Here is a 26,887-nt window from a genome sequence, read left to right as displayed (position 1 = left end):
CACCTGTCTGCGTGCTGCCACCCGGCACCCACCCTCCACACCCCGATGCAGGGATGCCCGTCGGTGTACCCAGGCACGCACATCTCCCCTTGCGTGCATGCTCTCTGGCCGCTCAGGGAGGGGAGGCATGCAGGCAGTACACTATAAATATAAGTTTTATTGATGTGTGAAATCCAACAAGTACAGCTGGCATCTCAGAAAGACTGAAATAAGCCGCAACATCTTCACCTGCTCAACAGCTCCTGAGGCCCTCCGGAGCACCAGCAGCAAGCAGGGACCTGGACACCCTGTCCCTGTGAGCCACTTACCTGCATGTGTGGCACAGCCTGTAGAGACAGCAGGGCCCTGCCAGCAGCCCCGTGCTCCCCCCAGAACCCAGGGGCTCACCTCTACCCTGCCTGGTTCCTGCCAGGCTGCAGCTGCAGGCAGTGGTGCCCTGGCCCCACTTGCATCCTTCCCCCAGCAAGGCAGAAGGACCCAGGCAAATGCCACCCACACATGGCTACCACAGCAGAGCTACGGCTGCGAGAGCAGACTCCCTTTGAGCTGCTATCTGCATCTTATTTTGGCAAATGGTCCCAGGAAAAAAGCAGCTCACCTCTGGTTGTGTGGGAGCACAGGTTTCCACACATGCAACTCTCTGCATGGTCCACCCCCACGCTGTATCACACGTGCAGCCCACTGTACAACCTCTTCTGCACATGCAGACAAGGCAAAGGCTGGAAAACCACCGGGTCCAGCGTGGCAGGGACACACGCAAAGCTGCCTATGGCACCAGGAGCTCCCGTGGCAGAGGGACAGGACAATTGGTGTGGATGAAACACTGTTTTATTGCCCAATTTGAGAGAGGTGAAATCCTGGGAGAAGCCCCATCCACTCCGTGCACTTGCCCAGTCTCCCCTCCAGCAAACCCTAGCACCAGCCGGGTGATGACGCATTTGGCTTTTCTTGTGCGTGTGACAAAGGGTGGCCTGGACATGCGTGGAGGTGAGAGCCCATAACCCTGCTTGCCTGCCTGCATTCACAGCACACATGTGGGAGAGGCAGTACCTGATACAGCCATGCCTGTGGGCTGAAGGAGACAGGCTAAGGGGCTGAAGCAGTTTTAGATGGGTTGAGGTTCAACCGGTGCTCCCAGGGAGCTGGAGCCATGGCCTGAACCACGTTGTCATCCATTCAAAGTGCATTGGAAGGGAAGGCAGCGTGCCGGAGGGGAGAGGAGGTGTGGGGGAAGAAGCCTGCTCTCCTCCATCACACTCCTCATGATTATCCAGACACGTTCCCTGGTGAGATTCTGGCAGACAGAAGCACCCACAGCCCCGCTCCCCTGCTTTGATAAAGTGCATCCTCGCTGCTGCATGCCAGCCCAGCACGTCGGTGCTTCCCACCTACTCAGGACAAGGCAAGACCCAGCCTGTGCACGCCCAGCCCCACACCACAAAACGACCAGTGTTATTGCCAAGGGGTCCAGCCATAGCCCGGCTCGGTGCCTATCTTGCCCTGAAAAGACCATCCCGGAGAGATGCTTGCTAGACAGTGGGCTGGAGCGGTCCAGCGTTCCTCCACTAAGGCCCCCCCAGAGCAGGGCAGCTGCACCCCATCCCTCTGCCATGCCAGAGCAGAGACAACCCCTTTGTCCTGCAGGACAGGCAGCCACCCAGGCAGCAGAGGGGCAATAAATCCAGAGTGCTTGGCCCAGCCATGCCAGCCTGCGGGGCTCAGTGCAAACAAGCTCGGTCCCTTTGCATTTCTCTGGGCATTCCACCGTCTCTGGGATTGTCCTCACTGGGAGGGAAGGGGCAATGGATGGCCCCCTTCTGGCACCTCAGCTCAGTTCGCTCCTTGGGCACCATTTGCCTCTGCGCCATGGGGTGCCCAAATCCCTTGCTCATCACAGCCCCTTTGTACCAACACGTTCACTTGCCAGCTCTGCTGGGAATGCCAGTGCCCTTCTGCAGGGCACCTCAGGCCTCCTGCTGCCCTAGCAGCCCTAGGGATGAGGGGTGCCTCCCCCATGACCCACACTCCCCAGCACCCTTGCCCATCTCCAGAGCTCGTCCTGGCCCTCTGCCCTGCAGTGGCCACATATCTGGTCAGCTGTGACTCTGCAACCCGTGCACTCACCAGCACAGGAGGCCTGGACTGTGCTGAATTGTCCTGGAGATCCTGGGGGTGCTGCCAACTGCCCCATCCTGGGCAGGCTGGTCTGAGCAGCCACCTGTGGAGCTGCCTGCCCCGGCAGTCTCCTTCTGGCCACACTGAACTCAGGCAGCCTGTCCCATGGGGTTTCTCCGCAATCAGCAGAGACTGGCCAGTGAAGGCTTCTGTTGCGTAGGGGACATGGGCAGTGGCAGTCACAGGCACCTGCTGGTACCCCCCTCTGCTCCACACATGGGCCATCGCTAATTCTTCTCATCCTGGTCCTTCTGGGAGTGGTGGTGGCGCCGGCTAGGATGGCACAGGGGTGGCCCAGGAGGCACGATGTGCTGGGTGCAGACAGCAGCAGGACACAGTGCTGGGGACAGCAGTGCCTCCAGCGTGCAGGAGGCAGGACCCACCACGAGAGCCCCCGCTGCTAGGTATCAGGTGGGAGGCAGGAACTGTGCAAAGCTGCACCACTGGCATCTCCTGCTGACTTGGTATCCATCCAGGGGAAAACTGTCAGCCCAGCAGTGCGCACCCTGCGCTGGACAAGGCTTAACTAGCCACAGCCCAAGAGCAGGAGAGAAGTGGGGCACTGGTCCCATCAGCCCCACAGAGAGTGAGATGGAGAAGGGTGAGAGGCTGCAGCTCCACCACTCCCCTGGCTCCCTGCCCCTCCATACACCTGGTGACGGAGCAGACATGGGGACCACTCCCCACTCTGCAGCTGGCAGTGTCACACCCAGGAGACTGCAGCCCCCCAAGCCAGCATGAGTCCATCGCAGGGCATGGCACAGGGCTGTCAGTGAATGAAGATCCAGGAGCGGAGGGGATTTTTGTGAGGGACAGCGGTAAGTCAGACAAGAGCCCCTGGGAAAACCCCAGTGCTCAACATGGAAAGGGCATCAGGGCGTGCCCTCTTTCCAAACCCTCTGTGCAGGAGAGCCCCATGGCTACAAGTTCCTCTCAGCAATGCTGTCCAAGCAGGGGAAACCTGACCTTGCTGAGCACCCAGCATCAGTGCTGCCACACGTCTGCCATCCATCTGCAGGCCAGCCAGATCCTGCTGTGTGGAGCAGTCCCAACATGAGCCAGTAAAAGCAAAGAACAGTCTCAAGGATTGTGCTGAAATCTGGCATTTGCATTGCAATCCCCTGCTGCTCAGAGTGCCGGCAGCAGCATCTCACAGACTGCTCTTGAACCAGGTCCCAGCATGCCAGGATGGGGTAGGGCTGCCTTCCCCATGTCCATGCTCACTAAAAAGCAATGGGTTCCCACATGGGTGGGTGACCAGTGCAGCCTGGTGACACCAGTGCCAGCACACCCACAGAGACAGGCCTGTGCTATGTGGCTAAGCAGCGTGCTGTGCCGGGAACAACATACAGCATGTGCAGATGCCCTGCGAGCTCTGGTGTCAGCTCTGTTCCTTTAGAAAGCCAGCAAGGTGTCAAAATGCCTTCCCTCTGCAAGGTGTGTGGAGAGGCAGGTGACTTTGGAGGAGCCACCAGAGACACTTGTCAAAAGAGACCTTTTCCTGATACCAGTCACAAAGTGCAAAGCCCTTCCCAGTGTCAGGGTCACGCAATGCAAACAAACCGCTCCGAGATCTCACCTGCTTTCCACTTCTGGCACTGCTGGGACCCCCTTCTGCACAGTGTTACCGCGGGAGGTTTGCACTGTGTTGAGGCCGGGCGTCCCTGGTGCTGGCATTCCCCCCCTTGCACAGCCAGTGCTGAGCGAGGCTTGTCCTCCCTGTTCTGCTGAGACAGCCACAGCTCTGCCGGAGGAAGAGGAGTGAGAAGCAAGACGGTGCAAGGGGAGGGCTCAGGGCCAGCTCTTCTCCTGCAGTAGAGGCTCTAGCAGTGGCACAGCTGAGCACAGCCCTGTTTTTCAGCTGCCTGGTGCTGGCAGGGTGTGGGAACGTTAAATCCTCCCCATTCCATGTGGCACTTGAAGGGACCAGTCACTTCTCTCCACATGGGTTGATTTTATCCTCTTGGCTCAAACCCCAAAGACAACAGGGACTGAACGTGAAACTCCCTAAGGTCTGAGAATACTGTCCCATTCCCACAGACCCTGCCACATCCCCAGCTTTGAAGATCTCATCTCTGAGCATGGCATCTGAGCAGAAAGCTGAGACAGAGCCCCAAGTCCTTCTCTGCCTGCTGGCTCCCTTTCCCCTCTATGCAGACTGGGAAGCAGTGGGGTTTATAAAAAAAAAAAGAAAGAAAAGAAAAAAGAAAAAAAAAGAAAGAGGGGATTTACGCAGAAAGAAAAAGGGGATGCAGCAATTTCTGTGGCTATAGGAACAGGAAACACTAAAGCCTTGTGCAACTTGACCTATTGCATCTCTGGGCTCTTCTTCGCACTGACACACACGCTGCTGGCCAGAGCGAGCAATGGGGCTATGTGTGCTGTGCTACTGATCCATGCTCTGCAGGCGTCTCCTCCCACCTTCAGCCCTAGGATCAGCTCCACGGCGCTGCTGGCCTCCTGCCCAGAGCGGGCTCCTGTCGACCTTGATCAGCAGACAGCTGCCTCCACGGGACTGTCCTTGGTGTCCCAATGTGTTTGGCAGAGAAGGGCAGTGCCGGGCAGGGGTGACAAGAGGGAGTCCAAGCTCTGTGGGGTTTGGCAGTCCTGGGGGAGAGGGTGGCACATGCCAGGGCTGTAAAAAACTTTTGCAATGAAGAGTGTGTGGAAAGGTTAAAACAGTTCCGAGATGTCTCAAACCCTTCTTGACTGAGCCAGGCCTGGCTGGCACCTACTGACACCTCCGGCACAGTCCATGACCTGCTCTCTGTCCATCTGCAGAACTGTCTCTCACAGCAGGCCAGGCCCAGGAATGGCACCGCATCCCCTTTATCTCTCTGACTTGACTTTGTACCTGAGGACCAGGTAAGCCAGGAGCCGCAGGATGATGAAGAAGATGCCCAGGATGAGGAAGTCCAGGTACAGTTTAGCCTCCTCCACGTCCAGCTCCTGCAGGATCTTGATGGGTTTTTGGAAAGGGCAGAAGTCCTCGAGGCACTCCAGGTCCTCACGCTCCATAGCATAGATGGTGAGAATGACTCCCTCAAAGCCATACCTAGGGCAGAGCACACCACGAGAGTCACCACATGCCCCAGGCAGCCCCATTCTCTCCCCAGCCCATGGGAGCTCAGGACAGGGAGCTTCTAGCCAGAGCACAGGGTCCCACCTGACATAGGAGACGTAGGAGCTCCACTGCAGGTAGGTGGGGATGGTCTTGAAGCTGACGAAGAAGCCCGAGAAGAGCAGGACAGGGATAGCAGTGACGGGTCCCACAAAGGTGGCCACCTGGGGAGCAGAGGCCACTGGGTGTCACGTCCCTGTCCCTGCACGCACTACCTATGGCACTCACATGCATACCTATGGGCAACACTTCCCGCCACGCCTCCTTGTCGTGGGACCCCCTGCAACTCTCCCCCTGTCTCCACATAACAGGCAAAGCCAGGGTCCTGTCTGACCTGTAGGGAAGTAGATGCAGCTCCGATGAGAAGCCCGAGGGACTGGGCCACCAGGGCTGTGGCAGTGGCCAGGGCAGAGAAGAGGAGGAAGCGCGTGGCTTCGGGTGGCTGGCCCGTCATCCAGTACACAATGCTGCAGTACGCAATGGGGCAGATCACCTGGAGAAAGGCAAGCAAAGAGACTGCTCCGCATGGCCATCCTCACCCCACAGACCCTCCCTGGGGGATGGAGAGCCACAGGGACCCCCCAAAGGCCAGCCATGGCATTGGGGTAGCCGGGCTGTGCCAAGGAAGGCACATCAGCATCAGGGCCACACTTTAGTCCAGTCAAAAGCTCACCTGGAAGGGCACATCCGCCATGGTCTTTGCCAGATAATAGGCTTTCAGGCTGTACCAGTAGTTCAAGTGCTCCCGCAGGAATACAGACATCTCCTGGGGGACTGCAAGGAAACATGGAGTTAGCAGCCAGCAGTGCCCTGGCCTGGGCTGCTCCAGCCCCCATTCCCACCTGCCCTGGTGCAGGCAGATGTGATGCTGGCCTGGCACAGAGCACCAGGCAGTCTCCTGCCTGTGCCATGAGCAGGTGCTCAAATCTTCACCAGGGAAAAAATCAGTGCTCGATGTGGGAATTTTCTGCATGGAAAAGTCAGCTTGGCTGGGGGTTTTTATGCAAACTTTCTGAGGAAGTGAAAGAGAGGTGAAGCAGTTGAAAATGCAGTTTTACAGACGTTTTCTCAGCAAAAAAATATTGCCAGCATTCTGCTTTAAGCCAGTGAGTACATTATAGCCAAGCATTAAATAAAGGGCAAAACTGCAATATACCCAAAGAGAACTTCCCCCCCTCCTTTTTGTTTGAATGTTTTTCCTCTCCTCTCTTATTTCACCCCTTTTGCCCAATTCATCTGGCTCCACCATACACCACCCAGCAGACACACTCCCGCACAGCTGGGGCACCTCCCTCTGCCCCAGGGGTTGGGAGAAGCGAATGGGTGTTGGGGGAAGGAGCTCCTTACAGGTGAGGATGGTGGGCATCAGCGCAGCAAACATGAGGAAGAGCATGGAGAAGAAGAGAAAGCCGGTGTTGTTGAAGACTTTGCCCGCATCGTTGCCAATGTGCAGATAGAGCAGCCCAATCAGCACCCCAATGCAGATGTGGGACATGAACCGCAGGTGGGTCAGCACCTGCAGATAGAGAGGGTATAGGGACTCAGAGAGGCAGAGCTGCATCCCATGAGCATCCCAGGGGAGCAGAGGACAGCCTGCCTGTTCCTCAAGGGTGAGCCCCACTCCATTCCCCGTTCGATTCCAGTCTCCGCCTGTCCCTAGCGACCAACAGGCCCCCATCCCCTCAGCCCTGGCCCAGCCTTCCCTGCTCTCACCGTGTCCCTTAGGATGCAGATAAAGGTTCTCTTGAAGAGGATGCAGAACTGGGTTGAAGTGCTGGTGGCAAACGTGTGGCTCTCGATGTGGTCCACGTCCTGCAAGATCACAGACAAGTCAGGGACATGGGTCAAGTTCACAACATGGGGTCCCTACTAGGATAGCACCCAAATGCTCCTGGGGTGCCCCTTGTGAGCACCCATGGTGAGAAGAGGCACTGACAGCTGCAAGCACAGAGCTGTTGCTCAAGACAAGCAGAGGCTGGCTGAACACCTCCATGCTCCCCACCATGTCCAAGGGGCTCTAGGCATCACAGGATATCTGTGCACTGTAGGGCAGGGGGAACAGAGGTGTCGCTGGGTGGGCACCCCATTACCTGCCACTCCCTGTCACCATAGGAGGCTCCTCTCATCCCCACTCACCGTCACACAGTGTGCCGGGCATGATGGATCTGCCTTGTTGGGGCTGCTCTTCTTCTCGGCCATGGTGCACATGCCATTCTGGACAGCACGGAACAGGACGGGGTTGAGGTCCCCATACTCTCCTGAGGCCACCTCGATAACTGTGGAGGAGGACAGGACCCCTGAGAGGTGCTGAGCCAGCCCTTGCCATTACTTTGCTTGGCCTGCCCAGACCATGACCCCATGGGGCAGGGAGATGGCAGCCCAGCACAACCTCCAACCCACAATGCTACACCACACAGCAGCACTGCCCAGACAGCACCTAACAGGAAGGGCACAGGCAGCCCTTCTCCCTGGGCAACCCAGGGGAATGCTGGGCAGCCCCTAGGGCTTGGCAGTGGGTTTGGACCTTGTCACCCTCTGCTCCTCACCAGAGCCCCAGCTGGGGTAGGGGCACTCACTGAAATCAGCAGGGTTGTGGTACGTGGGGCAGTGGAGGCCGAGACCCTTCAGGTACGGGATGAGGTTGGTCACGACGCCTTTGAAGATGCACTGGCCCTGGCTCAGGATGTACAGCTGCAAGAAAAGGCCAGGATACGTCAGGTGCAGAGCAGCCAAGAGCACTGTTGCCTGCTCCTACCCACCTCCCTGTCCTAGGGTGACACACAGGGCACCCTTACCAGACCCCGGCCATCAGGGCTGTGTGCCACACAAGCCCCAGGTCAAATGCCTGCAGCCCATCCCTCCCAGACTCTCTCCTGGGTCTTGGGGCCAGAGAGACCCTGTGCCCCCAAAGAGTTCTGTGTCCTAGCCCAGTTCAAACCTTGTCGAACATCTCAAAAAGCTTGGCGCTGGGCTGATGGATGGTGCAAATGATGGTGCGCCCACCCTGTGCCAGGGACCGCATCAGGGAAACCACTTGGAAGCAGGAGGCACTGTCCAGACCGCTGTGGCCACACAGGATGGGGTGGAGGAGAAAGAGATAGCAGAGAGAGAAGGGGAGAGTTGAGAGGGGGAGAAGTATATCCTAAAGATGCCCCCAGTTGTCTCCCCTTGTGAGCACCCTCTTCCCAGGTCAATGGAGGAAAGCATCCCTTTGCAGCCCCAGCTCTGCCACGCCCCAGCCCTCTTGAACCCCTGCTGGGCACGGTCACATCCCACCCTCAGGTCTCGCAGCCCAGCTGTGCTCCAGAGGGTGCTGGTCACCCTGGTGTCCCCCAGCCCCTGCAGCCTCACCTCGTGGGCTCATCGAAGAACATGACCGGAGGGTTGTTCACCAGCTCCAGGGCAATAGCCAGGCGCTTGCGCTGCCCCCCTGACAGCGAGATGGTGCGGGTGTAGGAGCACTCCAGCAGCCCCAGAGCCGTCAGGATCTCGTTCACCTGTGAGACAGCCTCATTCACCACAGGTTCCCACAGACCCTCACCCCATCCCTGCCACCTCCCTTCAGACCTCCACCACTGGGAGCCCCTGGCATCATCTGGTCCCCTCAGGGCACTCCCTTCCCTAGTGTCCCCTAGTATCTCTCTTGGGGAGAGATAAGGGGGCCTGGGCCCACCTTCCTCTGCACTCACCAGCTCCTTCTTCACCTCCTGCTTCTCACTCAGCTTCAGGTTAGCGGAGACCTGCAGGGAGAGACGACTGTCAGATGTAGGGAACACAATCAGCTGCACCATGGCACCGTCCCTGCCCACGTGAGGGCTGGGAGTGGTGGCTCAGGATGAAGGGAGCAAGAACAGCAGGATTTTGTTCCCGTGTCCCAGAGCCCTTGGAAATGCCTGATGTCAGTGTGGGCTCAGTGCCCAAGGACACAGTCCACAGGATGCCCCACAGAGCCCAGCATGCTGCCTGGCTCCCGGATCGCTCACCATCATAGCCTCCAGCACAGTGAGGTGCGGCAGGAGCATGTCATCCTGCATGATGTAGCAGGACATCTTGCGGAAGGTACGCAGATCCCGTGGCCGGCCATTCACCAGGATCTGCCCCTTCATGCCAGTCTCCCTGCAAGAAAGAGGCGTGTGCGGGTGTAGCACAGGACCCCTAGTACTGCACCCCCAGACCTGCTGGCTTCCCCCCAGCCTCACCTGTAGCCAGCCAGGATGTTCATGAGTGTGGACTTCCCAGCACCTGAGGGCCCCATGATCCCAATGAGCTCCCGCTGGCAGAACTTCCCTGACAGGCATTTGAGGAGAGTCTTGTACCCTGGAGAGAGAGCAGCACAGGTTCAGCTTTCAAGAGCAGCAGTGCTACTGGGGCACCTGGGGGACCTCAGGACCTCCATGCATTCTGCCAGGGGCTGCATGTGCCTGGAGACTGTCTCCATCAGCATCACCAGGGCTATAGCCACAGCAACTGTCATTTCCAGAATGATACCTGACCCCAGTCCTTGGCTGGCCCCACTGATTTCCAGCACAGAAGAGGCACATGCCCTGGATCACGGCAAAGACCATGGAAATCCCTGGGTCAGGGCACATAGCTGCTGAGGCAGATTACCAGGCTGTGACATTGGTCCTGAGCATGTTGTCAGATCCCAGTCCCAAGGGCCAGTGGAGAGGGACAGCAAGAAACAGGACAGCATAGGGCAGGCAAAGACCCCAAGCCTGCTGGATGCCCGGCTGTTGCCTTCATTGGCATTCATGCTGTGATACCCGTCAGCAGCCACTGCTAATCAGACCTGGAATTATCTCTGCTTTAAATGCAGCTGATTAGCATTTTCTGGCAGAAGGAACATGATGTGTTCGGAGTAGGGAACAGGCACAGCCTCAGGCTCTCAGGAGCTGCCCCCAAAACACAGCCCTGTCAGGAGAGCAATGGTATACAGGGTGCTAAGACCATGCTGAACCATGGACCAGGTCTGAGCGTGTCCCTGCTGGAAACATGCCCCCCCCGTGTGCCCTGTGGTGGCAGGTGGTGTTGGGCAAGGACAACATGTCCATCCCCTGCCCACAGGCTGGGGCGAGTCCCAGGGCCAGACCAGTTCATGGTCCTCATACCACTCTAGGGGTACAAGGGACCCCTCTGGCTTTGTCCATCCCCAGGACAGGGGGTCCGGCACAGCAAGCTCCCTGTTCCTCCTCTGCATCCCTCAGAGCCAGGCACCCTGCACCCAGGAGTGGGCCCCGCTGGCAGAGGGGCAGCAAGGGCAGGGAGGGGAGGAGGACAGGGGGCTGTGCATGACATCAGCAGAGCCAGCATGCCCAGCAGCCCCCCCAGCGCATCCTGGCACCACGCACACAGCTCCGGCACCGCGCATGCTGCTCACGTCGGCGCCACTGCAGCTTGCGCAGCGGTTACTTGCGTTCATTGACTGCCAGTAACCTCCTGCTTCAGCAGAGCGCGGCGGATCCTGGGGGCTGCGGTCAAAGGCACTGGGAGCTCCCCGCCTGCTCCTCCACCTGCACCTGGCCTGGGGGAGAGGAGAGTCCCTCCCATTGCCCCCCCAGGATCCCAGCACCCCTCGGCTTGCTCCTCTCCAGTCCAGCTGTCCGAGCCTTTCCCCCTTCCTCCCCACAGGGCACTGCCCCCCTAGCAAGCAGCCGGTCCAGCACACTCTGCCCTGGGGAACCCATGGTTGCACCATGGCTCCTCCTGGGATGCTTCCTCAGCATCCCAGACAAACAGGCAGACCTCATCCAGGGGGATGTAGGGGCTGGTCCCACTGTCTTTCAGTCCTTCAGTTTCCCTAGCTGCAGAGCCTGCCTGGGGACAGTGCTCCTGGCTGGCAGGGCACCCCACTGAGCAGCCCCATGCCCTCGCTCTGCTCACCCCAGGCCCCTGCTTATCCCTGCCTGCCTTCAGCTTCTGCAGATCAGCTCCCCCTCCATCTCATGGGGCTGCCTGATTGGTATCCCATTAACTAAGAGAGCTAATTAAAGCAGACTACCACCCACCAGCCACCATCTGCCTCCCCTCTCCCCTCCCTGAGCTCTCGGCCAGAGTCACAGACAGGAAAGGGAACTGTGGCCTCAGCTGCACAGGGAGCTGCTAGAGAGGAAATCCCCTGCAAATCACACATATTCTCCTTGCCAAGCTCTGAACTGGGGCACCCCTTGGGGTCTCCTGCTGCTGGCACGTCACACACAGGCATCATACCCCAATCAACAGTGCTGGGGAAACTAATCCCTCCTGGCTGCCCCTGAACCAGGAAATCTGCCCCATTTCCCCTGTGCGTTCCTGGACAGAGGCTTCCCTGGGATGCGGTCTACTTTCTTCTGGCATTGCACAGCAGAGGCATGCAGCAGCTTCTGCGGGACACAAGCCTGCCCTCCACCCATGGGCACCCAGCAAGGGCAGGCAGCCATAGCATGGCTGCAAACAGGATCTGCCGCTCAGACAGACCACGGAGCTGGACAGCTCGACCACCCAGACAGCCCCCACTGCCACAGGGGACAGCAGGGTAAGCAGCTCCAGCATCTCCTGCTGTGGCTCCCGGTGTGCAGCCCCGCTGCCACACACTAAGGCAAGCTCCTGCCGGCAGGCAGGGAGCTGAGGCACTCTGTGCTTGTAGAGGCTGGGAATGCCTGGAGCAGGAATTGGCAGAGAAGTGATGAATCCAGCACAGAATGAGACATTGAAGACCCGGGTGAGATCAAGGCATGCGGAACAGGAGAGGGGTGCGGTAGCCCTGCCAGGTCCCCTCCCCTGCCCTTCCTCAGCTGGCAGCTCCTACCTCTCTTCCTCCACCAGGAGCCTTCCCGCACAGAGTAGGACAGGTCGATGAACTCAATGTTGACAGCCGAGCGCTTCGGGAGGTGGGAAAACCTCTGGGCCTCTGTGATGTGGTTCTCCACCTTCTTCAAATGGGTGGTGAGGAGCGGGGCATCTGGGGGGCTGGCGTGGCACACTGTGTCCTCCAGGGCAATGGAGACACATGCAGGATCCATACCCTTCTCTGCCATCCTGCTGCTCTGTAGGAAACACACGGGGATTGACTCACAGTGGGCCCCTCTCTCAAGGCCAGGGTCTGGCACCCACAGCCGGGATGGAAGGATAGACCTGGCCAGGGCAGCTCAGCCGGTACCAAGGGGCTCACAGCAAGGAGGAGCTGATCAGCTCCACAGTCAATAATTCATGCACCTCCTGCGGCTGGGTCTAGCTCTGGCAGCAGAGCTGTCAGGCTGTTCAGCTCCCATAGTCCCACTGCTGCTGGGCTCCCTGCCCTGCTCCTGTCCACCATAGTGGGCACAGGATGAGAGGTGAGAGAGCTGATGTTTTGCCCTCATGGGGTGGGGGACACTCAGCTGCACCTGGATGTCCTTAAGGGCTCACCAGGAATTACCCCCGCCTGGCCTGGCCAGGGCTCAGGGGACACAGGTATGGGGTGCCAAGTAAGCAGACTCTTCCCAGACAGTTCCTTGGACAAAGCATGCTGTGCTTCACCCAGGCTCCAGGGGCAGAGCAGTCCTGGCTAGATTGGACCCTCTGCTGAGTCCCCATGGGCTCGCTGGGAAAGACTTTGATGGTTGGACTCGATGATCCCAAGGGTCTTTTCCAACCTAAATGATTCTACGATTCTATGACTTAATAGAGCAGGGATGGGGCCCCGCTAGTGCCAGTCCTTCTCTGCCTCCCTTGGCTCGTTTCACCTTCCTGGCTCTTACCAGCACAGCCTCAGAGACCAGGCCAGAACTTAACTGGGGCCGTTGCATGATGCTAATACAGACATCTACCCAAATGCTCTCCTGCTAGGCAGTGTCTTCTGCCTGCAGTCCTCCCCACAGCCTGCTGCAGCACGGCCAAGCTCCCCGCATCCCCAACTTGGCTTGAAGACTCTGCGGTGCTGGGGGGATGTTGAGCCAAGCAGGGTGCGGAGCATCCTAACCCCAGATCGCCCTGCGGCACCACAGACTGGCAGAAGGTTGGGGATCCCCACAGCACCAGCAAAAGGAGCCTGAGCTGTGCATGAGCAGGCTGGGCCCAGCAGCCATCTCACCTCCAAGGCTAGGGTCCTAATGCTTCGCTAACCTACATTTTGCTGAGGTGCAGGCTGCAGGCAGCTCCTCGCTACAGCTGCAATGCACACACAGTCCCCTGAAACGGGAAGCCGGCTTCGCGAGGAGCTGCGCCGAGATCTTCCCAGCCCCTCTCCCCGTTGCAGACAGATCCCTTTCAGGGCTGGACGACAGCCAGCCCCAGCCCTGGGGAAGAAGAGGTGGGAAGGAGGGCTGCGGGATCCCAGCACTCAGATCCCCCTCTCAGCAGCCGCGAGCTCTGGGACACACCGTGGCACCCAGCCCCAGGGTGCGGGGCCACGGGAACGGGGGGGGGACCGGGCACAAAGCGCCCTCGGGCTCACCTTGACTCCTTCGGCTGGGCGTTACAAGGAGCGCTAAATCCCACAAGCCGCTCTCCGCGGCTTAGCCCGTCCCCGCGGCGAGGAGCGGGGAAGGCAGCTTTGCCGAGGATGTTCTTCCTTCATCCCGGCTCCCCGCCGGCCCCCTCCATCCCCGGCCGCCCCCGGCGCCCCCCCACCCCGGGCAGGGGAGGGGGCTCCTCCGGGGAAGGGGCTCCCGCAGGCTCACCTGGCAGGCTGCGGGCGCGGCAGCTCCTCTCTCCGCCGGCTGCGGCCGTGCCTCCGCCGCAGCGCCCTCCGCCTCTCCCTCCTCCGCAGACAAAGGGGCGATGCCCGCGGCGGGGGCCGGGGGCCGGCGCCGGGCCGGGCCGGGCAGGGAGCGGCTCGGCGGCAGCCGGACGGTCCTCAGCGCCGGGACCCAGGCTGGGCGCTGCCCCCGCGGGTCCCCAGCCGGGGTCTCCTCCCCATCGCTCCGCAGGGCTGGGCTGGGCTGGGCTGGGCTGGGCTGGGCTGGGCAGGGCGGGAGGGTTGCTCTAAACCCCTAGCCCAGCAGTGGCTAGCAGCCCCCCGGGCCCGGCTGTGCCCCTCTCCGCCAGCTTTGTCCCTGCTGCTGCTTCTGCCTGTCGGGGCGGCAGGATGGGCTGCCCAGGCAGGCAGCAGTGCCAGGCAGCGAAAAATCCTCTTAAAGGGACCGGCCCGATTTCCTCGCCCAGCAAGCCAGAAGGCCCTGAGCGTCCTCAGCGCAGAAGCCTGGGGTTTGCTAGCCCTGTTGCCGCAGCCCCCCAGCACCCCGCCCCGCTGCTGTTCCGTGTGGGGCAGAGCCTGCTGCAGCTCCCTCTGTTGCCATCTTAGCCCAAAACCCTGTGGGCACAACACTCCTGAAGTCCGCTCCTGACCGGGAAGCTTCTGGCCGCGCCCCTGCGCATCCCAGGGCTCCTGTATCCCAATGCCCCCGCATCCCGGGGTTCCCTCATCTGGTTGCCCCTGAGTCCTGGGCATCCCAGGACTCCTGCAACCCAGTGGCCACACATCCCAGGGTCCTGCTTCCCGCTCAGCCCTGCACTGACCTGGGACAGGTGCCACCCACCACGCAGACACCCCAATGGGGGCACAAGCTGGGTGAAACTCGGGCTGCAATGCAGCAGACTGCCTGGGAAGCCCACACGAGGCATCAAGAGCTAGGGCTGGTGGGGTAAAAGCTGACCACAAAGGGCCTTGATAGGAGGGTGCCCCCTCCCTCCCTAGGGCTTTGCCCCCAGCACACACTCCCCTGTGCAGCTCATCGTGGGAGACCTGCCATCCCCCTGCACCTCCGCCCTCCGCAGCACCGCGCCTGGCTCCATCCTCGCTGTTACTCACACCTCTCACCCACCACAGCACTTAAACATGAAAGACATATGGAAATGAGTGGCACTAACAAGAGTATTAATTAAAAAACCATCTGTTGAGCCAAGGAAAGCCTTCCCCTCCCACAGCCAGCCTTGGGCTGGGACAGAGCTTAGGGCAGTGATGAAGTTCCTTGGCAGAGTGCGATACAGCCACAGGAAAGACTGTGGGGCAGGGCAGCCCACAGGCTGGGCAGGGGAAGGGCACAAGGAGGTAGTTGTGGAGACAAAGTCCATATGGAGGTCTTAAGCCATCTCCTCGTGGAGCAAAAGGCATGCTGGACCCATCCAGTTTGCTCTGTGTTCAGCATGCTGACTCCCGTCCCCAGGGTACTCACCGTTAGCAGGTCTCAGCCTAGTCCTGCTTCCCTGCAGGTGGGCACAAGCAGGGTCTGGGAGTCAAACACCTTGATGCTAAAGCCCCTTCCTTCTCAACTGCTCGAGGCTGGGTTGGGAGCTCCCGAGACCAAGTTGGTGGCCATACAGCAATCAGCAGCTGCTGCAGCACCCTGCTGTGGAGTTGTTTCAAGGTGAAAGGCCAGCAGGGATGGGAGTCCAGTGCCCAGAAAGGCTTAGTGGCCAGTGCCATGGGCACATTCAGCATCCATTTGGTCCCCAGCTAGGACCTTCCTACAGTGGCCTTGACCATAACAGTGTTCCTATGGTGGCTCATGTGTCCAGGACAGTATCAGTGGCAGAAGGAACCCATCTTGGCTCTGTCACGTATGTCCAGGGCTCTGGGGACAGAGCAGGCAGCAGAATCTCTTTGCATAACTGGAAAACCTGTGTGATTTCCTGTAAACATATTTTTAATTACCCACAGCAGTACTGCTGGTCCTCCAGCTCCCCTGGCAATCCCATCACACGTGCTCAGATCACCTTCTGCTTCCCTGGGGGAATAAAAACACTGTCTTTTTCCATTGCTGCTTCAGAGGGAGCCAGGGCTGTCCTCAGGAAGCGCAAGGCTCTTCCCGGCTGAAGCCGGGTACCAGCATCAGCATAAATGCACCCCACTGAAGATTGCTCCAGCTCTGCCTGACAGCTGCAGCAAGCACATAGGGCAGATCTACCTCTCAGGCCAGAGCCTGGCCTGTTTGCAGGAAATACCTGGCAGGGAGGAATCACAACCTGCAGCACAGATGGGATAATACTTCTGTAACGGGCGCAGGCACAAATGCTACCTCCCCCACTAAAAGGGGATACGAGCCTCCTCTAGGAAACAGCCGGGCAAACTGAGGCCAAGACACCAACATCCCCAAGCCCAGCTGCAGGAAACACACGCAGCTCCCCAGTGCCTACTGCCCACAGAGCATCCCCTGCCCCTGGAGAGTCACAGGATGGAGCCAGGCAGGAAGGCAGCCCTGCGAGAGAGTGAGTCCAGAACATCTCCTCTCCTCTTAGATGACAGCCTTAGGATGGACAGAGCTTATGGAAGGAGCACAGTGATGGAAACATGTGGCAAAGGGAAGCAGACATCCAGGGTGGAAGCCTCCCTTGGTCTGGGGCCAGCGGCCACAATCCTGGACAGCCCAGCTCTACGCAGAGGAAGCTATAAGGAAAGCAAGAGCAGCAGATTTTAAGCTTTTTGGCAACCCCCAGCTCTCTGCGCCAGCCCCTCCCACCAGCGAGGCAGGCCTTCACAAAAGGTGGGCAGCCACCACTGGGACTCACCACATGGGACATGGCAGTCGCACTCGCAGATGTCGCAGCGCAGGAACCAGCGGGCCCAGCCCGAGCGCTTGGTGACACAGGCTGAGATCTTGATGCAGCCATGGTTGAGGAAGGCTCCCAGGTGGGCCTGGGTGCTGCAAGACGAGGAACACCTCCCGGTAATATCCCGCTCGCTGATTTCAATCCGACCTCGCAGGCAGATCCCTGCAAGAGCAGGACCAGAGCACTTAACAGGGTGCCCACCAGCCCTAGAGCCCTCCTGCGGCAGGCTGGGGGCAAAGAGGGATTGGAGGCATGCCTGTAGCCCTCCCACCTGCTCCCCATGCAGGCAGGGTGTCCCCTCGAGCTCAGCGTGACACCCAGCAGTACTCACGGAGGCAGGTGGGCTTGGGCGTCCAGCGGCCGTCGGACTGGCAGGCACTGGCCGGGTCCCCCAGCAGCAGGAATCCAGGCCGACAGCTGTACCGCACCACTGAGCCAACCCACCAGTCGTTGCCATGCACCACCGAGTTGAAGTCCGCTTCAGGTCGCCCGCAGTTCACTGGGGACAGGGAGGTTTACATGGGGCTAGCGCTCTGCTCTGTGCAGCCTGCTCGACAGAACGGCAGCCCAAAGGGAGGCACTCAGACAAGTTGCGCGTCCTGGGCAAGGACCAGGGTGCTGGGCAGGCTCTGTGGGTACCCCAGGCTGCTTCCCCTTGTGGCCCAAGGACCAGGCTGTTGGAGAGACTCCATGCTCTTGTGCATGGCACAAAACCTGCCCTCCCCAGACTGGCAGCACCAAGCCCTGCAGCCATCCCCAGGGCACCCCTCCGCAAACTTCCCCCTCCGGCTGTACCTCGGCAGAAGGACTTGTAGCCCAGCCAGCAGCAGCTGCCGTTCCCACACTGGCTCCTCTTCAGCTCCTTGTGCTTCCCCTTGCAGCCCCCCAAGCAGATGGGCGCTGTGCCAGACCAGTAAGTATCCAGGTCTCCTGGTGTTGCAGGGAGCAAGACAGAGCAGGGCTGGGGCAGGGGGCCAAGGATCACCCTTCCCACCACCTCCCCAGCCCTCAGACACCCACATAGAGGTGGTACAAGCCCCAGCGAAGGCTCGTCTCAGCCCACCCCCCACCCCTGCTGTCATGAGGAGCACATCCACTTGTGGCCCCAAGCTCTTCTGCAAACCAGCTCCCACTTCCCTTGTGCCAAGCCTCGGCACAGGGACATGACAAAGGTACTGGGGAAGACCGGTCCAGCCAGGTGCCAGCAGTTCTGAGGGATCCTGTAAGCCCCTCTTCCCCCAAGCACTCTGTTACCTTCTAGGTTCTCACAGGAGACCAGCGTGGCCAGCACGGCGAGGAAGAGGAGGCCCACTCCCATAGCGCTCACTGCCCTCCTCCCTTTGCCCCTCAAATCAAAGGCCCCCTCTCTGCTTGCCCAGGAGAAAGTGAACTTGGTTTCCATACACACAGGACAGGGGATGCTGTAGGACATGGGGGAAGGGAGGAGACGTTCCCTTTAATGCCAATCCTCTCCCTAGCAGATAATCTCTGGCAGATTACCCTCCCTAGACCCAGTGTTTAAAGGGACAACTCCTCCCAGACACCACAGCCTCGCCTCTGCTCCCAGCACCTAGCACTCCCGTAGTGCAGGAGTGCTGTAGTGTGAGATTATGCAGGTGCAGCCGTGGCTCCGGCAGCAGACCCCCAAGGCCCGCCTGTTGGAAAGAGGGCCAAGCTGGAAGCGCTGCGAATGCAAACCTGGCAGGAGGCCCTTCTCTCGAAGGTATCCTCAGCCCAGCTCTGCCAAGTACCAGGGAGCGAGGGCCAGGCATGGGCAGGGAAGGCTGGGCAAGGCCTGGCCACATTGTATGCTGGCAGCCCAGGGATACCCTCCCCAGGGCCACAAGCATCCTCCTGCAGATGCTTGCAGGACTGCTAGGACAGCCAGCTGCCTCCCACCCTGCCTCAGCCCAACAACAATGCGCCCAGTGCATGGCCCTAAATGCGTTTCACTGGCCCATGGGAGGCACTCTGCATGCATGCCCTTGGTGAAAGCAGTTTTGGGGGGCAGGGGTGCACATTGGCCTTCACACATGGATCAAGCCCCAGGAAACCTTCCCACACAGCCTGCAGCAGGCAGCTCTGCACCCTTCATTCCAGCCCCTCACCCAGGGCATAGGGGTTGCTCTCATCACCCCAACCCAAGGGCACAGCCACGAATCACACCGACAATGTTTGTAATTAGAAAGCGAGCAGATGGCTAAGGATTTAGCACAAAGTGATTTCCTTCATTAACCTGGAATTCCAACAGCTCTTGCTGAACTGCTTGAGAAAGGAAGCGAGGGGAAAAAGTCCTTGTCCAGCCTAGGAGATCAGCAGCCTCCTTGCCTCCATCTGGGCCCATCATCTCCACACACAGGGTGGTGAGGGCCTGAGTGTCGTTCCAGGGACACCAGCCTCACGCTATCCTCATCCAAATCACTCGACAAAGGCCAAGCTGGCTCTGCTCACAAGCTCAGGCTACTGCCTATATTCAAAAAATAACATTGCAGTCAGCTGACATTCACGCCCTGAAGAAGGCAGCAAAAATCAAACCCACATGAGGACAGCAGGGAACAAGAGTGCCAGAGCTAATCCTGGCCTTCCAGTGACACCTCTGGGGATGTGGAACAACACACTCTCCAAGGCAAGTCACCAGCTGCACCAAGGGGCAGCACATAGGACATGTCAAGAGATCCCTGTGGCTTTTCAGCGCCCACTTCCCCACACTCCAGGGTTTAGGCAACTCAGTCTCATCCTCTCACCACAACATGCCACGGCTGGCAGGGACGGGGCTGAAACAGACACCAGACACTGGTTGGCTTGGCAGTCTAACTTTTATTTGTCTTGCCAAAGTCCACTTTGCCCAACCAGGAGCCCAAACCCCAATGTGGGGAGGAAACCCAGAGAAGGACAAAAGCAGTAAGAAGCTCCCAATCCCCCAGTGCTGCAGGGCAGCAGTAGCCTGCAAAGGACAGCACCTCCAGCCCTCTCCTCACAGAGATCAGTGCGGTGTAACAGGATCAGTGGTGTAAACACCACCAACAGCACCAGCTGAATGGCCTAGGAAAGATGACGCACAGGAAAGTGCTGATGAAGGCAGAAGTAGAGCGTGCCATCCCTTTGAGACCAAAGTATGGATAGGGGAGAACAAGCCCGCTAAGGGCCACACATCTCCCCAGGGAAGAGGCTTCAGTCGCAGCATCTGTTCAGCATACCATCCTGCCTGGGGAGATCCTAGCCAAGGACCAGGCTCAGCAAGGGCTGACGACTTAGCTGCACAGCAGCAGGGACCACATCACCAGTGAGTAACCAAGAGGGGAAGACTTATGTCAGGCTAAGGCCAAACCTCCTGGAACGGTAGGAGAAGCTTGCTAGTCCCTTACCCCAAAAGCAGAAGACAGACAGCTCTTTCCAGCTCAGATCACTTGACCCAGAACTGAGAGAGACCTGTCCTTCCCCCCCTCCCCAATGCTGACCAGAACCAGCAGCCAGTGAGGCTGGGCCAGCAGAGGGGGAAGTTAGCCAGCTCCAGGTAGGTGAAGACAAGCTCAGTCGTAGCCCCCAAGCACTTCCCAACCTTCCCCACCAGCACAACCCGTGGAACCTCAAGTTTTCCACGTGCAGAGTGGCAGGTGAGCACCTCACACGATCTGGATGCCCAGCTCCTCAGCTGTTTTCTGCAGACGGTCCATGACATTCTCCTCCAGCTCCATAGCCAGTCCACTGGGTGCTGCCACCTGCTCCTCTGAGGATGTGCTGGCCATGACGTAATACACAGTCTCACTCTCCCCGTGCTCGTTGGTCCGGTTCACCACATGGATGATGGGATTGGCTGGGGTGCTGGGCTCTTGGTCCGATGACAGCCCTGCTCCTGGGAAGGCACTCGGCCGTGCTGACTCAGGGTTGTCTGCAGAGCAAGGTGCCGGCCACAGTGGGGCCACTTGCAGCTCAGCAACACTGTTCTCTACCAGGGGAGCCTCTGCCGGGGCCTCCAGAACAATGCCCTGCAGGTTGCCCTCACCCTCAGACAGCATCACACACTCAGTTGGGCCATCCAGTGCCTCCCCTTGTTTCTCTCTGTCTTTCAGTAGCTGCTCTGTCAGCTCCACGCTCTCATAACGCACCAGCTGCAGCCTCATGTAGCCATCCTCATGTTCCTTGTACCTGAGCAAAGATAGGCAGGGGTAATGAAGCCGGTCATGCAAGCCCCTCCCAAGACATAGGTAGCAGCCCAAAGCAGCAGCCAAGGAAAGGGTACTATATTCTAGGTTCCAATGCCCAGCACTACATAGATGATACCAGGCAAGTAAAATAAAAACCCTTCAGCCCCTACCCCTAAAAGCACATCTATGTGGCAGATTCTGAGCTTTCTGCCAGGCCTCTATCACAACCCAAGCCCATCTTCTTCCACCGCTCTGCTTCGCTGGGAGCATTTGAAGTCCATCCTCTTCCCCTACCAGCTTTTAGGCTCTGGAAATGCTTTGGGTTTTCCTAGAGGATGCAGGAGAAGCATCGGTCAAGAGACTGATCTGCAACAGCTCTCTCTAGAGCAGGACACCTGGACCTGGCCCCTGCCAGGCTCAGAAGCATCCCACCAGATGCAGCTGCCCTTGCCCCTAATCTCTGACTGACTGCTGGAGCTGCCACCCAGCACTGCTCTGTCACTGTGCCAGATCCCACCAGATGCTTGCAGCCCACTGCCTCCCAGCCGCTGGGAAACGGGTCTTGAGCCCATTACAGGCAAACATCAGAGCCCCGTCACTGCTAGGTCTCTGCTCCAGCAAGACACAGAATGCAGCTCCAGCTGTCTTTTGCACTAGAGAGCAGGTAGCGAGGAGCTAAGGATGGAAAGTACCTGAATCGAGGATGCCCTGAGGGCCATTTGAACTGGTGTTTCTTCCTGAGGTGGACAGTGAGGTTGTTTCCACGTGTGAAGCACTTGTCACAGACATGGCACTTGTACCGGGGCTCTGAGTCACCCTGAAGGGCAAAAAGAAGGATGTGAATACCCCACGAGCCTGATGAGAGGGCCTAGTACCCACACATATACATGGAAGGAGGAATCAGGTTCCCTGAGAAGACTGACATGACATATCATTGCAGCAGTGAGAAAGAAATGCAACCTGACCTCACATTCCTACGCCCCTGGTCAGCCTGGGGCACTTCACATGACTTTAGCTTTTTTGCTCATGTTTCTCTACAGCATGTTGCACTTAGCAGTTCTTAGCCTCGTTGGGAGAAAATACACAGCAGAATAGCCCTCTGCTCCCTTCCTACCTCATGGACTTTCCGGTAGTGCAGCTTGATGGAGCAGAGGGAACGTGCAGTGAAGCTGCAAGCCTCAAACTCACAGCGATAGGCTGGCTCTTTGCTGTGTGTGTCCAGGTGTTTCCTCAAGTCAATGAGATTCTTGCAGCTAAAAGGAAATTATAAGGGAACAAAGCTGAATGCACGTGAACATATACACACGTGCCTCTGTGTGCTTCTCCATCACCAGTCTTAGAAGATGGAAAGCCCTGATCCTCACCTGTAGTCACAGTAGTCACATTTGAATGGCCGCTCCTCACTGTGCCGAAATCGAATGTGATTGCGCAGGGAGGAGGGCAGCGGGCAGGTCATGTCACACAGAGGGCACTTGTAATGGTTCACTGTGTGAAAGAATGGAAAAAACATTACCACAAAGCAAGGGAGAGCACACACTCTTCAGAGCCTCAGTTGGGACAAGGAGCCTTTACTCACCATGGTTCCTCATATGGTCACGGAGCAGCCTCTCGGTGGCAAATCTCTTGGAGCAGTGAGAACACTGAAACCTCTGCTCTGCAGCATCGGGGTCAGGGAGAAAGGGGAGGGGGTGGTGAGAAAAGAGATCAAAGCAGAGAGAACAGCGCAAAGAGCAGCAAGTGAGAAAAAGAGGTAGTTACAGTGCAGCTGGGAACCCTTCTCTCCACGCAGAGATACCAGACACTGACTCCAAAGCCAAAAAAAACCCCAACACCCGCAAAGGCCAACCTGCCTCCCCTTTGCACAGCCTCCTTGTGCTGCCATTGCAGGAACTGGGGAGCAACCATCACACGCATACACATCACCAGCACAGCACAAGGGAACTCAACAAGCAAATCCCAGTGCTGCTGCAAGTGCCCAGCTGCTGCCTTTGACTTCAGTCCTGGGTCCCTGCAGAAGGAACAGCTCTGGCTGCAGCAGTGTGAGCCCTGTGCAACCTTGTCAGCCTCCAACCCTCCTGCCTCTGCAAGACACTTCCCAGAGATTCATCAGTGTCTGAGTTCCCAGTCATCAGAGAAGCCAGGCTGTTGCGAAGCTCACTCATGCCCTTTGCTCACAGAGAACAGGCAGCTCTAGCAAACCAAGCGTCCCAGCCAGAGGACTGCTCACAACCCACTCCTCCCACGCCCGCAGGAGCTTACGGTCCAGCGCAGTCTGACGGCGGATATGGTCAAAGAACTTGGTGTTGTTGGCGAACATCCCCCCACAGGTAGGACAGGCCACCACCTTCTCCTGCGTGTGGCTGCGCAAGTGTTCCCGCAGTTTGCAGCGTCCCTTGAAGGTACAATCGCAGTCTAAACAGAAACAACAGAATGCCATTAAGATCCTTCACACATAAGCTATGATCCACAATGTGACTAAATGGCAGGCTTCTTGCTTCTGTTTTGACTAGCAAGGATCAACTCCCTGCTCCAAAAAGCCCACGGACCAGGGTCACAGCAGGGTGAGATCACTAGTGTTCAACTGGCATGGGTCTCCCTCCCTGCAATCACTGCAGAGAAAAATTATTGAAAAAATTAAACCGCAGCATTTTCTACTAGGTACCAATTAAATATAAATGAAAAGCTCAATATTAAGCACCCACTAACCTTTCCAGCCACAGAGAACCACATGGTTCTCCTTCCCTGCTGCCTTGTACTCCGAACAGAAGCTGTGATCCTCCACATGCCGATAGAACCACTCAGGATTATCAAATGATCTCTGTTGGGGAGCAGGGGCAGACAAAACAGGCTGAAAAGATCAGCATGAGCTCAGCCATAGCACAACAGAAGGTTTCACAAAGGTACAAACACAGCCAAGAGGGAGGCATGCAGGTGAGCTGCAGGACAGAAGCAGCTCTCCCACCACATCACAGATAACACATAGGAAAGTGAAACTGGATCCCCTGTTCTCACCTCACAGTACTCCCACAGACACATAAAGTTCTCCTGGATTTCAGGGATGATATTGCGGCTCTGGAAGTCCAGCTGGCAATGGCTCACATCTGACTGGCTCTGCAGGGCCCGCAGCCCCCACTGCTTCAGCTTGGTGTGGTAGCAGTGGAAATAGACATGGCGAATGAGGTCAGCTGAGCTCTCTGGGGAACAGAAACCGCATTCCTGCCACAAACACGTGTATTCCTCTGCAACACAAACAGGAGGTATACAGGCCATAACGATCTGATGGAAACTCTTCAACTAAAGCTCAGGTTCCCCCAGAGAGAGGAACACCACGGCTTTTTTCATGAGAGTCCAGTCCTGCAACAGGCTGCGCTGCTCTCCTCTGGGAAAGAAAGACTCTCTGACAGTGAACTACCTCAGAGAGGAGGGAGGGCAGCTCCTTACCGAGAGGGTCCATCTCGTCCCGCTCTTCGCCAGGAAGGTGCTGCTGCAGGTGCTGGGCCACATGCTCGCAGAACTCCTCCATCTTCGAGGCCACGTAGGTGCACACCTGCCACTCGCACTGCAGCACCAAGGCCTCCTTGCCGCCGGCCTTGGCGGGCGGCATGGCCGGCCGCGGACGCCGGGGGCTTCCCTCACCGTGGCGGCCACCCAACTGCCCGAAATCGGCCCGGACGCTGTCCGGCAGGCCTCGGCCAGGGCAGGGAAGCCGGAGGCTGAGCCACCGCGGCGAGGCAGGATGGGGGAACGCCAGGCAGAGCGGGGCGAAGCGGGCGCCCGGCCCCACTCACCCTCGGCCCGCCCCGCCGGGGGACGCCGGAACCCAACGGACCGCGCCCGCCCAATAGCAGCCGCCCCCGCCGGACCGCCGACCAATCACCGCGCAAGGAGGAGGCCGCGCCTGTGCAGCGGCGGAGCGGGCCCGCCGGGAAGCGGCGCCGGCGCACAAAGGTTCCCAGACCGCTGGGGGCCGACCGGCAGGAGACCGGGGCACCCCTCTCCGACACCCGCGGGAATAACTCGAGTGCGGTCCGGGGAAATCCCTATTCCCGGGAGCCGGTACCGCCTTTCTTACGTTAAGATTTGGCACGGGACCTGGCTTTGCTGTGGTGGAACAGGGTTTTCTGCTGCCACATATGTCAATTCCCGGTGCCTCCAGAATCATCCCTCACCCAAACGAGAAAGTCCTCGCAGCGGTCAAAAGCCACACAACTGGGCATCCCAGCCAAGCGTCGGATACAAAACCCATCGGTATTGCAGTTCATGCTGTGAGATAATGCAACATAATTCTCTTTACTCACTAAGGAGAAGACAGATTGAATCAAACAAACATACATTGACTACTACATCTGCTGTTCCAGGCTTTTGTAAGACAAAACGCAGATACAATTGTCAGAAAGTTTGCTTTGGCACAGGTAAATGCCACGCTAAAACCAAATGGGATTGTATAAAATGTGCCACAAAGCATGCCTCGCCAATACACCGTTGCTTCTGTAACTCCTGTCATACACACTGGCTCTCCTCTCTGGTGTGAATGGAAAGCACGTGCCCAAATTCACTAAACCGTACAGAAAAGCTGTGCCTGATGCTTTTTCAAATGAAAACGTAAAGTAAGAGATGGATCTCATCTAAAAGAAGGCTGGCTGAGCTTTTATCTCTTTGTTTGTTTTCTGCAGGATCTGTTGTTTTCAATGCAATTACTTTTTAATCAGTACAGAAAACACCTGGACTGGTTAGACAGTGCAAAGCTATTAGCTTGAATGGGGCTGGGATTTAGCTTGTATATCCTGACCAAAGTATATAAACATCCGGCACAGGAGACAAAACTACCTGGGAAGCCTGCCAGGAGGCAGGTGGCAAACCAAGCCTATTGCTGACAAAGCAAAGACAGCCCTCTTCTGTTGCAACTTTACATCTGCGCATTCTCCCCTGACCCACATGGTGCTTCCTGCCCATTCTATTACCTGTCAGCCAAATCCGAGACACCTGTGGGTACCAGGAGGGGGTGGCCAGAAATGGATGGGGCAAAATAAGACCCGTCTTATATAAGAAAGCTTACATACGTGGTGAAAGATTCTGTACACAGGAGCTGAAGTCTTCCATGAGCTTGATTGTGTGATGTCCTCTTGGTCCTGAGCTCTGTGTCTGAACAGGCAGAATACCAAAGTTGTTCTGCAAGTTAAGAATGTTGGGAATTATTCAGGATGTTATTTCAGCACTGCCTTCCCCAGTTGCTTTGATGGCCTGAACAGATGCAGCCTTTGCCAGCTGCTGCTCTTTGTCTTTTATTTTTCTTCTGAAGAACAATTACACTTGAAAACCCAATAGCCTTCCCCAGGAAAGCAGTTCACGTAACAGGCCAAATTAATCTCCAGGCCAGTGCTGGGGAAAGCGCATGGGATTACGAAGAGGGATGGATATTACCTAATAGACCCGCAAGCTGGCAGCAGACTCCACAAAAGGAGAAATATTTAATTACAGAACGTATTGGCGCCAGTCTTGTCCTGCTCATGTAAGATGAGCACAGCAATACTGCACACCAGCCCACTCTTCTTGTACACAAAACACTCTAGAGATCATCTGCCTCACCACAGCCTGTCCTCACCATATTGACAGGTTCTGCTAGCCATGTTGCAGGAAAATGGCTCTCTTAGAGCAAACGTGGATATGTTTCAGAACTAGGATATAAGCTACAGTGCTAAGAAGAATTGAATGAAAGGCTTAATTCTGCTTCTTGGTTCAGATATTGCAGAAACTGGCTTGCTACCATCCAGAGGCTGGGAACAGAGGAATGGCTATAGGAGGCCTGGCCAGAGGTCCCTTTAATCTGGGTCCAGCAGCAGTGTAAGAACACGTCCTTTTCTGGCTGCTCTTTCCCCTCCTGGCACCTCACTGGAGGTGAGACCTTCAGAAAGGGGACCCTGTGCTTGATAACAGAGAACCA

The 26,887-nt window shown here is 57.8% G+C and overlaps 2 protein-coding genes across 5 annotated transcripts; both read right to left on the bottom strand.

The window, feature by feature from the left end:
- Positions 1-137: 137 nt before the first annotated feature.
- ABCG4 (ATP binding cassette subfamily G member 4) lies at positions 138-14,467 on the bottom strand. Of its 3 annotated transcripts, none has more exons than XM_063355542.1 (15): positions 13,933-14,467; positions 12,081-12,313; positions 9,496-9,613; positions 9,280-9,412; positions 8,986-9,036; positions 8,648-8,793; positions 8,235-8,358; positions 7,873-7,987; positions 7,433-7,572; positions 7,010-7,108; positions 6,644-6,812; positions 5,970-6,070; positions 5,631-5,789; positions 5,342-5,460; positions 138-5,230 (listed from the first exon to the last, which is right to left on the bottom strand). In XM_063355542.1, the coding sequence occupies exons 2-15, from the start codon at positions 12,307-12,309 to the stop codon at positions 5,005-5,007; spliced, it is 1,929 nt and encodes a 642-aa protein (XP_063211612.1). In that variant the 5' UTR covers positions 12,310-12,313; positions 13,933-14,467; the 3' UTR covers positions 138-5,004. The 3 variants fall into 3 exon arrangements, with proteins under 3 accessions (XP_063211612.1, XP_063211610.1, XP_063211611.1); XM_063355540.1 differs by having other exon boundaries at positions 12,081-12,318; positions 13,933-14,466; XM_063355541.1 differs by lacking the exon at positions 13,933-14,467 and adding an exon at positions 13,707-13,813 and having other exon boundaries at positions 12,081-12,318.
- A 5,131-nt stretch (positions 14,468-19,598) lies between these two features.
- On the bottom strand, positions 19,599-24,779 carry HINFP (histone H4 transcription factor). 2 transcript variants are annotated; one of them, XM_063355543.1, is made up of 9 exons: positions 24,388-24,779; positions 23,959-24,185; positions 23,653-23,764; positions 23,206-23,358; positions 22,523-22,600; positions 22,311-22,431; positions 22,061-22,199; positions 21,639-21,763; positions 19,599-20,947 (listed from the first exon to the last, which is right to left on the bottom strand). In XM_063355543.1, exons 1-9 carry the CDS (start codon positions 24,548-24,550, stop codon positions 20,425-20,427), a joined length of 1,641 nt encoding a protein of 546 aa, XP_063211613.1. In that variant the 5' UTR covers positions 24,551-24,779; the 3' UTR covers positions 19,599-20,424. The 2 variants fall into 2 exon arrangements, with proteins under 2 accessions (XP_063211613.1, XP_063211615.1); XM_063355545.1 differs by lacking the exon at positions 23,653-23,764 and having other exon boundaries at positions 22,523-22,595.
- Positions 24,780-26,887: the final 2,108 nt, after the last annotated feature.

The sequence above is a fragment of the Chroicocephalus ridibundus genome, chromosome 18 (genome assembly GCF_963924245.1).
Source record: "Chroicocephalus ridibundus chromosome 18, bChrRid1.1, whole genome shotgun sequence".
Classification (NCBI taxonomy): Eukaryota; Metazoa; Chordata; class Aves; order Charadriiformes; family Laridae; genus Chroicocephalus; species Chroicocephalus ridibundus.
This window is presented reverse-complemented; position numbering and strand designations above follow the sequence as displayed.